Source organism: Setaria italica, chromosome IX (genome assembly GCF_000263155.2).
Source record: "Setaria italica strain Yugu1 chromosome IX, Setaria_italica_v2.0, whole genome shotgun sequence".
NCBI classification, from domain to species: domain Eukaryota; kingdom Viridiplantae; phylum Streptophyta; class Magnoliopsida; order Poales; family Poaceae; genus Setaria; species Setaria italica.
Genome location: NC_028458.1, coordinates 31,777,457 through 31,789,409, shown reverse-complemented (window position 1 = coordinate 31,789,409; position 11,953 = coordinate 31,777,457). Strand labels below are relative to the sequence as shown.

Genomic DNA, 11,953 nt, shown 5'->3' with positions numbered 1-11,953 from the left:
TTTAACTTACGTATCCAGACAGATTATATATTTATGTGTGTAGAAAAATCTACAAATTTTAAAATACAAAAATGACCTACAATTTATAATGGAGGGAGTAGTATTTTGTAAGACCATCATCAGACTCGAAGTGGTTTGTATGTATACTACGAATTCGTAGTAGTGAGAGACGCAGGAGTCTAATGGGCCGCGCACGGATAACAATTATTTGGGCCAATGAAGTCTACGGGCCTATAAATCACATAAGCTAGCCCATGTCAAAGTGAGTCAATCAAACAGGGAACGGAGAAAGCTTTTGCGAAACTGATTTGGCCTGCGCGCGCGTGAGGCGAGGCAGCGAGCGGCCGGGGGGCCCATCGCGCAGCTGCTGCCCCTGCCCCCGCGAGGTTTTTTCTTTTCCTTTTTTCTCTATCATTTTTTCATATTAGTTATATTCAAGTAAATGTGTTCACGTATAAGTTATATTTAACAACATTCTTGTAAAGTTATAGCAGAAGTTATTCGTGTGAGTTGGACTACAAATATTTTCACGTAAGTTGTTGTTAGAAAAAAATTATACGTACAAATCGTGTGTATAAGTTATTCTTTCAAAAATGGCACGTAGAAATTGTACGCACAACTCTACACGCAATCAAAGTCGTGCTAAAAAAATCATCTGATAAAAAATTGTCAAAGTTATGCGTTGAAATTATGTGTATAAGGATAATATTTAGAAAAAGAAAGTTGTAAAGTGGAAAGTTCGGAGGTTGTTCGGAACTGATGGATGGCTAGAAGCCATCCTAGCACACTAATTAGGGGTGTATTTGGATGGGAGACAATGTAGAACGGGATGGTCCCGTTCCAGTTTTTCCAGATGGGATGATCCCATTTCATGTTTGGTTAAATGGGATGGGTCCTTCCTAATTTTTTGTTTGGTTGGAGAGATTGTTGTAGACGGGACGAGTACTGTTTTCTCCTTCTGTTAAACACCGTTCGTGGGGCCTACCTATCATACTAACTGCCATCTTCTTCCTCCACCCCGGTTTCGCTCGTGGCACCGTTCTTGGGCTCGCCGTTGCGCCGTCGGGGGAGCTTGCCCCGGGCACGCCGCCCTCGAGCTGCCGCCCACCGGATCTCAGGGGCCGTGGGGGAGCTCGCCCGCGCTGGCCGCGGCGGAGCTCGCCCGCGTCGGCCGTGGTGGATCTCGCGCGCGCCGGTGGCTCCCCCCGCCCAAGCTCTGCCTCTTCGCCGGCAGTTGACCGCCGCCCAACCTCGCTCCCTCCGTGGGTGCGGACGGACGGCGCGTGACGGGGGCGAAGTGGGATGCCCCCGTCCGCTCGTTTTGGTGGGATGGGAGCATCCCGCATCTGGAGGGTATATTCCCTCATAGGGATGTTCCTGTCCCACCTGTCTCCAAACCAAACATGGGATAAAGTGGGATCGTCCCGTCCCATCCCACTTCGTCCTCAAACCAAACGCACCTAGGAAGACTCGAAAGCTATGCCCATTTCGATTCCTCCCAGACAGGTAATAGGTAAAACAAAAGTACACGTTGAAGCAGTTTGCTTATCTCTGACTCTGACTATCGTGTGCACAGCACAGTGGAGTGCGGAGCACGGACGCCTCATCATCAGGGGCGGACCCACTGTTGTGCCCGGGTATTTCCGGGCATACCCAACATTATTTTGAAATTTTTTAGTAGTTTTCATAGGTATATATATGTATAATATAGTTTAGGTGTTAAAATTGATATTCACAGCTATTTTGGACTCCAATTCGCGTCCAAACCAAACCGGCCCGCAGGTCACCCCCGGCCAGCCAGCCCATCGGCCCATCTAGCCACTGATCCCCCCCACCACCGCACTCAACCGGTCACCCCATGTCCCGAGCTCCTGTCTCCTGACCTACCGCTACCGCCGCCAGGCACAGCCGCACGACGGGGCAAGGCGCACGCCCGCCTGGCCAGACGCCGCTCCACCCCCGCGGGCCGCGGCTCCCCGCTCCCGTGCTCCGGCGCGGCGTCGCCCCGTCCGCCGCGCCGCGGCGCCGCCCCGCACCCCCCGGCCCCCGCGGCGAGATCCCGGCCGCCCGCCGCCTCCAGACCCCTCGTCCCTCCACGGCTCCACTCGGGCGGCGCGCCGGTGTCGGCGCACAGACCGCCGCGGCGCCGCCCCGCCAGGCGCCCGCCCCCCCTCGGCCCCTCCCCGGCTCCCCCCTCCCCACCAGGACTGCCTGCTGCCCCCGGCCGGCCGGCCCCCACCGCGACTCCGCGAGGTAATCAAAATCGACTGCTCATTGCTCAATCTGACAATCTGTGTACATTGACTGCTCAATGTATCAAAATTGCTAGTGGATGCATTTCAATCTCACACAGTTGACATGAAGAAGTCAAAAATGACATTTGATTTAGACAAATAAGCACAACAAACATGATCTTCTGTACAGACTTCTCAAATTTGTGCTAGTGTTACCTGTAGCAACTGCTACCGTAGAGAGAGTGTTTTCAATAACGAATCATGTGAAGAACAAGTTGAGAAATAGGATGGGAGATCAGAACTTGAATGATTGTTTGGTAACCTTTATTGAGCGTCAGTTCTTTTTGCAAGTCAAAGATAATGACATCATCAATCGGTATCAAGCAATGAGGGATCGGAAAGTTAAAATTAAATTGTAATTTTCTTCTAATGTTTTATAATCACAGTTTGTTATGGAATACATTTAGTTTGAACTATATGTATGTTTTATTTATTCCCTTGTGAACTTTTTATGTCGTTCGTCTAAATATTTTCTTGCAATGGGCATACCCTACTCTGAAATCCTGGGTCCGCCACTGCTCATCATGCAGGCCCGAGGCCCCCCTTGTGAATTTAAATGAAGAATATTTGAATTCATATTAGAATTCAAATTATAATATAATAAAAGGTACTATCAGATTTGATTTCGCATCGAATCCCATCCCGCTAGGATCCCGTCCGGCTGTCACTGAGCAAACGACAGGGCATGCAGTCCTCTGGACCGCCGTCGTCGTCGAGGGCTCGAGACAGCAGTACAAACGTGGAGGCCGCAGAGCAAAAGGAGCCCCCAACCAAAAGAGTACTCCTGCAGAGAGGACAACGGTGCAGCAATGGCGACGAGCCTACTCACCCATGGCGACAAGAAAAGCTTCACGTCAGTATACTCCTGCTCGCTGGCAGTGAGAGAGACTGAAGACACTGTGCCACTGTGCTCATCATCTCTCTCTAGGTCTTTCTCTCTCTTTGGCTTTTGGGGTAGCCGATGAGGTCGCGGCGTGCCTCGTACGTGCTCCAATGGCGTCTCAACAGCGCTGGGAAATTAAATGGGGTTGTTGATTAGAGTTTCTTCTTTGAAGAAGAAGTTCGTGATTAGAGTTGAACATGGGCTTCTTTGTTAGAAGGTGAGTGAGAGAGCACCCTCAATTTGGAGTTTAATTTCAGCGTGTCAAAATCTATACTATAAAGATCCAGTAGTTTTGAAAACATTTCCCTCGCAATGAACCTACTGCGCAGGTTAGAGGGATGTGAAAGCAGAAAAGATTGATGCTTTCTAAAATGTTTCCGCTGTTTCTGTTTTTCTATCGTCACCACGCGGTGCCACACCCGCCTGGAGCATGCGCTAAGGTCTCGCTGGGCCGCGGTCACATTTGTCGTTCCTGGTCCCCGCTCCCTGACCGCCACTCGTCACCGGGTAGCGGCCTCGCCTCCACTCCCTGGTTGGCGCCATAGCCAGCCAGGCCCTCCACGTTGAGGCATACCTGCCTACAACTTCACAGGATGCAAATATGATTTGCACAACATGGGCATGGGTGGAAAGGCTTCTGTGCTGAGGTTTGGGTGTAAGCCGATCCCCTCCTCTATCATTGCTAATACTTGTGATTGATCAAAAGAGATTATTTTGTGCTCCATCTCCACCTGCAATTAAAGGTTTGGGTACTATCTTCTGAATTTTCCTTCTATTGTCACCTGACTGATTATTTATTGACATAACAATCTCACATGTTCCAATTAATCTCAAACATGATAGAAACCCTAGCATTAGCATTCTTGACAAGAACATGCGAATAAGTTACTTTCTCTGATTTGGCTGTTCTTTCCTAACGAATAAAACTCACTGCAGTACCACTACGAATGACACAAATTTTGCAGCTTGCTGGTATCCAACTAGGTGATTGGGGTCCAACACTTAGCATTGTATACGAGTAATGTTAAATTCCGTATATTTTCTATTTTTATATGGGTATTTTTTTTGTTATTGAATATGTCCATGGTGCATGTATCTATGTTTTATGAATATAAAATTCTTGTTTACTTTTAGTGTGTGCCGCACGTGCACTCACCTAGTTATGGGTTAATATAGACTTTTTCCCCTTTTCTTTCCTGGAAGCCAATGTTTATCCAAAATTTTTAATTTGGTAGTCTCTGCATCTTCTTTAAGTTGCATGTGTTATTTATTATCACTTTGTCAGTTAGTCTGATGGTGAGAGAAAAAATGTCTTGTTATGTATTGATGTCTCCCATATATGCATTAACCTTTTTCTATGGTCTCTACTTCATTTCTTCTTCTACACAATATTGAGCTTGCATGCACCGACTGACTCAACCTAAAAGGTTATTGAATTGTAAAAAGGCGGATAATTTTTTTTGTACTTCAACAACACAATCTAGATGACCAACTAGACGATTAAGACATCTTATAGTGTAGCAGTAAATATACAAATAAATACTTAAATAGCTGCAAAGTTTTCATAGTTGCACTATATTTTTCAAGAAATTATAAAAAAATAAGGCATACCTTCCTGAGGTAAAAAAATGTTGTTTTATTCTTCCATTCTATCCTCAAATCAATTCACTAAATAGCATAAAAAATGTATGGTTATGTATTGATGTGTCCCATATATGCATTAACTTTTTTCTATGGTCTCTACTTCATTTCTTCTTCTACACAATATTGAGCTTGCATGCACCGTCTGACTCAACCTAAAAGGTTACTGTTATTGTAAAAAAGGTGGATAATTTTTTTATACTTCAACAACACAATCTAGATGACCGACTAGACGGTTAAGATGCTCATAGTGTAGCACTAAATATACAAATAAATACTTAAATAGCTACACATTTTACAACAATACAGATTGGTGTCGAGGCGGATATCCGCGAGTCGGGTCCACGGGTTTCAGTTTTGATTCCTAATTTTTATCCACGGTTACCCAAAATAGCGCGGGTTTGGGGTGGGCTTTTAAAATCATGCATGGAGCTTCATCGAGACCCGAAACCATTGGGCCCACTAAAGACCCATTAGCAACCCTAGTATATAACTCGGCAGCATCCTTATCCGACCGCACTCCGCACCAACCCAGTCACCCCCCGCACCCCCACCCCGCCGTCGTCCCGCGCGGCCTCTCCTGCACGCGTCCCGCGAGGCCGCGCCCTGCCGCCGTCCTGGCCCCGCACGCCGCACCTAGCTGGCACCCCGCCCGCTCGGTCGCTCCACCCCGGGTCCCTGGCACCCCGGCCGCACCACCCCGGGTCCCCGGCACCCCGCCCGCTCCACCCTGGCACGGCGACACCCCGCCTCCTGCTCCTCCACCCAGCCGCGATTCCAGCAGTCTAGGAGGTACGACGGCACATCCCTTCCCTAGATCTCGAATTTCATGCATCATCTGTGTCAAAACTAGTACAGAGACTCAACTGATGTGTGTTTGCCTTTTTGCATTTGTAAGGAAGTGAGCAATGTCAGCTCCTGGTGCTTCAAGTGGGTCTCAATCTGCTGCTGCATCTCAATCTGTGGGTTCTCATCCTCAAACTCGACGATGTGTTGCAGCCAATTCAGTAACACCGCCATCCAATTCAGCAGCACCGGCAACTGATTCTGCAACTGTAGCCAAGTACTTCAGTCGATCCAGGTGGAGGATCAGTGTCTAGTTCTTAAACCTTGTCCGTTGATTTTTATTGTGCAATTTCTTTATATGAGTCATACTTTGCCATGCCCAATAAGGCAATAACCTCTGTTGAAACTTTAGGTGTTCAGATCAATCATGCTTTTGTGGTTACCTGAGCTTAATTGCTGCAAGTCCATGCACATAATACTATAACAGTACTGAGTGAGCAATTTATTTTTAATAAAAAAATAATTTCTTTCAGGTTCAGCCATGTTCTCCATTATCATGTGTTTGTTTGGCAATCAAGAGTTGAAAATTATAAACTAACACTAGGGTGCATAAGCAATATGAATGATGCAATGTGACAAGTGTACATCTATCAGCTGCTGTTATGCAAGCCAGAACAGTAAATGCATGTTGACATCAAATTATCTGAATGCGTTGAGAGTTAGAATCTAAACCTTACTACCATTTTTTGTATTTCCTTAGATATATTTCTGTGATCCCGTGGAGTGCATAACCTGATCACAGAAATGAGAGCATGACAAGTTGTAATTGCTCTGTGTGCAGATGTCTAGACCATCTATTAGTCTTAAGCTCATTTTGGGGCTGATCTGGGGCATCATCCACTTGGCAATCAGGCTTTTTAATTTATGGTCTCTTCTGATTTATAATCTAGAATGCTATATTATTTCATCTGGGTTGTTGCGGAAGTATCGGTACCTCCACCTGGATCGACTGAAGTACCTGGCTATTGTGGTGGATAGCAAAGAAGCTAAAAATACCGTGAAGATCAGGCAGCTATTGTGCTGGCTCTCAACTATGGGTGTGAAGTATATATGTCTCTACGACATTGAGGGTAAGACTAATAAGTTCATCATTTGAATTTCTATGATAATGTGATTTCAGTTTGAAGTTCATCCTTGGTTGCTAATCTACCTATATGATAATTTCTTTTTTGTAAATGAACATGCTTAAGTGATTTTAAGCAGCAATACTGGGCTGTTACAATACTCGAGAGTTGGGATAGTGGCAGAGTGAACAAAACTAACTGCCCTGTTGCTCTTAGGCATTGTCTTCTGATGTTTTAAGTTATAGATGCATGTACTCTCTCTCTTTTTTTCTCGAGACCCGTGGGCTCTATCTAGCACACATAAGATTTATTATCTTACTATTATATGTTGCATCATAGGAGTCATGAAGAAATCATTTGAACCGGCTATGGAGGGTTCAAGAGATGGGAAGGTAAGAGAATATCTGGTAACTTACGATATTAAGCTTCCCTTACTTTGTGCATATTCTCTGCTAGTTGGCTTGTTGATTGTTTTTATTGTTAATATGTATCACTGTTCATGGCAACATGTAGGGTATTAGTGCAAGCATTTCACACTCTAGCCACAAGGATTTGGCAATAGAGTGTCTTTCTGGTTCTGATGGCAAGGAGGGTATTGCTAAAGCAGCCAATTTACTTTGCTCAACTTACTTAAATGGTGATACTCATGGAGATGGCAAAACGGAGCCAACATTTACAGAAGCTGACATGGCCAGTGCGCTGAAAGCTGTAGGTATGCTTGGAAAACTTTCCTTTTCATGTTTCAGCATGCTCTGCTTGATATTACTTATTTATCATTGGTTAGTGATTACTATATTATCATAACGCAAGGAGAATCTAAGTTCTGGTTTCATCTTAGGTTGTGGTGGACCAGAACCTGATCTTCTTCTCATGTATGGTCCTGCTAGATGTCATTTTGGCTTTCCTGCATGGAGATTACGGTATACTGAAATTATGTAAGTTTTCCACCAACACATTAATTAATCTTTCTGGTTTCTGATTGAGAAATTATGTAGCATCGATAGTTTATTTCGACAACTGAGAGATCTCTAAAATTTTCTTTTTGCAGGCATATGGGACCACTAAAATCAATGAAATATGGTGCCATTATGAAAGCTTTATATAACTTCTCGAAGAAATACCAAAATTATGGTAAGCTTTAGTTTTTCAACTTTGAATTGTTCAGCTAAACCAACCATGACCATTACCATTACCATTATCTGCAATTTTATTTTAATGTAAACATTTTAGCCTGTGACATTTATCCTGACTCTGTCACAAAGGCTTCAAAAAGGAGTCGAGCTAGTTTTGACTTGAGTTGCCTCTGTTATCATTTTTGCTGATAGGATAGGTTACACTATCCTATCAGCACATGCAAGTTATGTTTGGTCTGCTTTGTAACATGTGCCTATGTGCTGACAACACTACTCAGTAGTTCCTACATTTCACCATTGTGTATCCAAATGTTTAATGTGTTGATATGTTACAAAGAAAATGTACAAACTAGTGTCCTTGAGCATGCTAGCACAATTTGATGCCTGAATTGAAACGAATTTTTCTCATCTAGGCTGACTCTAAACCTTTGTGCATTTCAGGTAAATGAGAGTTGGTACTTTTGTAACGAAGACCAGTAGCAGTTTACTCCCTCCACCATTTTTTCTGCTGCTGAGTACAATACTAAATTCGTCGTCACACCCCACACTGTATTTCCCTTGTACAAGATCGGAAGTGCCACTGACAGAATATACGGGATCAGAACCCTTTTGTAAAAGTCGCGTCAACAGTACTGATTAATGAACCTGCCCTCGAGCACGACTTTGCTTGTTCAGTTGCCTCGTCAAGATTCGTGCAAGCAGTAGTCCATCGGAGGGACAATGGCTGCTAGCTTGCACAAAGAAAAAAGGAAATCTTTTTTTAACAAAAAAATTTGGCTAAGCACTCACTGAAATTTATTTATTTTCCTTCTAGGAACTTTTGGTAAAGCTACAAGTCTTTTTACTTTAATATTAAGAGAAATAGACATGAGTTTCAACACCTGCACGTTCAAAAACTGCTTACGACATAAATCAGATGTGGAAGCGGGCAGCAAGATTTCATATGATTCATTTCATATCTTTGTCCACTTAAATTCCTGTAGTATTTTTCTTTCCTTTCGTTAAAGACGCGAGATGGCTTGCTTCCGGTCTTAAAAAAAAAGTGTAAGCACACAAGGAGCTGGCCCTTTTTTTAGTTTTCATTAGAAAGAAAACGAAAATAAAAGAAAGTGCTAGTGCACACAAGAGTCCGTGGACCTGAAACAAGAACAACTGCACCAAAAGAATTCAACAGGTATTCAATAAAATCCTCTGCTGAGGGACAGCTCATAAGCTGGGCATAAACATCTTCGTGTATTGATAAAAACTCAATGATACACAATTGAGCCCAGTGGCGAAATAGGTTGTTGACTTTTGGTCATGACGTTTGACTATTCATTTTATTCAAAATTATGTAAGGATAGTCTATTTTGTTTGTGGCTTACTTTACTTTTATAGGTGTTATAAGCACGACTTATATTTTCGTACATTTATAATAATTTTTTGAATAAGACGAATGTTAAAGGTTGCAAGAAAAAAACAATAACGATAAATATTTTGATACCAAGGGAGTAGCGCCTATCAATACTAAGATTCCTTACACAATGAAATCTTCATTTCCAATCAGTATCCAAGACAGCAGTTCAGCACCTGAACTGCTCGCTAGTATGCAAAGGTTATGACCTAAAATCTTAGAACTATTATGATACGTTCTTAGAACAAATTTCCTCTTTGGTTCGGAATTTTTTTTGATATCTTTTTTCAATAAAAGTTTATTCACTAGTGGAACATTTCTATTACATTATCGAGCTTTTTTTCTTTGTGCGGATATTCAACCACAACACTAAATTGCATTCACCATACAACAACTTGTTAGGTGGGTGCAGAGTGGTACAACAACGTGTAAAAGGCTCAATCTAATACAATAACTTGTCAGATGGGTGCAGATTGGTCCAACAACTTGTAAAAGAGGTGCAGATTGGTCAAGAACATGTAAAATGCTTAGATTAGTGCATTACATTGGTAAATCGGTGCATCCATAGTCCAAATATTGTAACAAGTAACATATTTGCTAATGACGGGTCAGAGGATATTCACGTCAGAATAAAGTTATTGAGCATTTTTACCATTGATATGTGTCGCATGAGTAACCTTCACTGTTTACGAAATTAATGGTATGTCTTCGTATTAATTATTTTTTATATAATAATTAAATTTTGATTAGAAATATTTAATTTCGTATCAATATTGATAAGTTCACCCTCAATGTTTTACATTTTGATTATATGCATTTTTATCCGGCTAAAAAAACCAATATATTAATGCATACTAACAATATCTTTTAAAAATTTGGTGTAAATATTTTTTAAAGCCAAATGTACTTGTTTAGAAAGTAAAATTGAGCAAAATTCAAAACATACAAGCTTCTCTACGTTTGTTAAATACAGGAGCAGAAACACCGAAGAAACCTAGGCACCAAAGAAACCTAAATGTGGCGGATCCCCTTCGGATCTACTGGGTGAGACATGCTTTAGTCGCCTGATATGCGACGCTCATGCCTAAGCCGAGTAAACACGAAGGGCCGTCGGATTTTCCTCCGATTTAACCACTTTGAACAGGACTGATTTAGCAAACTCACACGAAAGTGAGCGGTTCCAGAGAGTACAACAAGTCCACCCAGTTAACAATTTAACGACTAAATTAATTAGTTCGAAAAGAACATCCGAGTTTTACAAGATTTCGGAAAACAACAGAAGGTAAAACACTAGCGGAAGCAATCGTCGGGGTCGGATGTCCTGGTGAGGCCAGCCGGGACATCACTGGTCCCTCTCCTCGCCGTCCGAGGAGGGATCCCACTCGACCGTCCAGCCCGGCGGGAGCTGGGGCGGCCAAGCGCCAACAAGAGAGGGGTCGGGAGCAGCAACTTCACCTGAAAAACAGGAGCCACAACAAGGCTGAGCTACTAAGCTCAACAAGACTTATCCGATAGGAGTAAAACTACTCCTCCTTCTAGACATGCAGGGCTTTTTGGCTAAGGGGTTTGTTTGCCAAAAGCACTAAGTAAAACCTACTTTCAAGTTTTAGCTCCGGTTCTACGTTCATTAACCGGTCTAGGTTTGCAACCTATTCTAAGCAATCATAGAATCAACCAAAGGTATATATATATCATCAACAAAACCATGTCATCATCAGATTCCTTATTTACTCAGGGTGACATAGCGATCAAGCAGTCTCAAACTGTGAGAGGCAGACGAATCGATTCGAGTTGCTTAACCATGCATGGCGAACCTAATCTCACGACATCCGCGCGCCACAAGGGTCGCTTCCTGTGTCGGCCGTCCCCATCAATTCCCAGGCGCGTGTCAGGTCCAAACTTCCCTTGGCATGCAATGCTCCACAGTCCCGGCCTCTACCGTACTGTGACCGCACTTGCACCCACATGATGCACCATGGGAACCTCGTTCCAGGGACAGCAGGGGTATAAGCCACGCCCTAGTTCAATCAGGTACTAGGCTTCCCCAGCCCATACTAGGTATGAGATTAGTACCTTCAAACACTTGATCACGAACACCACCACTGTCGGGCCTTAGCGAGTTTCATAGACAGACGGGGCAACCATCCGTCCACCAAAGAGTTACCAAAACCCTGCCCCGTCCATCGTCCTTATATGTGTAACCGAAAGGGTAGACATCCAACTCCTATAACTCGCGAGTGACAGGAAATCACTCGACTTTTACCGTGTTCCTATTTAAGCAAAGCATCTACTCGGTCCAACAGCTAGTGTTCAGATCATGGGAGCTAACTCGTGCATCTAGGGTTCCAACCAACTCCTATACGTAAATGCACAAGCATTTTTAAGGAAGGCATGCGCAAGTTTGGTAAACAACACAGGGTTTTCATGCAACCGGGGCTTGCCTTCGAGCAAAGAGGAAGAGAATTGCTCGACTTCTGGGACGGCTTCGGCTTCGGAGGGCAGGAGCTCGGCTACACCGTCTTCTTCTGGCGCCGGGTGCAGCTCGTAGAAGCCGTCGGCGAGGCGCAGCTCTACACGAATGCAATGCAAGAGTTAGCATAGACGGTTATTTCAACAGCAACATTGGCTCGCCTGAGCCCAGAAACTTGCGACAAAGAGCAGGAGGGTGGGGAGGTTCAAGAGAGCTGGTGAAGATCAAA

General features: G+C 43.8%; 1 protein-coding gene across 5 annotated transcripts; it reads left to right on the top strand.

Moving 5' to 3' along the window:
* The first annotated feature begins 2,121 nt into the window (after positions 1 to 2,121).
* Positions 2,122 to 8,739, top strand: LOC101759459 (dehydrodolichyl diphosphate synthase complex subunit NUS1). 5 transcript variants are annotated; one of them, XM_022823025.1, is made up of 8 exons: positions 2,145 to 5,610; positions 5,717 to 5,899; positions 6,446 to 6,734; positions 7,068 to 7,135; positions 7,242 to 7,440; positions 7,567 to 7,663; positions 7,777 to 7,859; positions 8,303 to 8,739. In XM_022823025.1, exons 3-8 carry the CDS (start codon positions 6,446 to 6,448, stop codon positions 8,308 to 8,310), a joined length of 744 nt encoding a protein of 247 aa, XP_022678760.1. In that variant the 5' UTR covers positions 2,145 to 5,610; positions 5,717 to 5,899; the 3' UTR covers positions 8,311 to 8,739. The 5 variants fall into 5 exon arrangements, with proteins under 5 accessions (XP_022678763.1, XP_022678760.1, XP_012698329.1 ...); XM_012842875.2 differs by having other exon boundaries at positions 2,163 to 5,610; positions 7,068 to 7,120; positions 8,303 to 8,535; XM_022823028.1 differs by lacking the exon at positions 8,303 to 8,739 and having other exon boundaries at positions 2,122 to 5,610; positions 7,242 to 7,436; positions 7,777 to 7,821.
* The last annotated feature ends 3,214 nt before the right edge of the window (positions 8,740 to 11,953 follow it).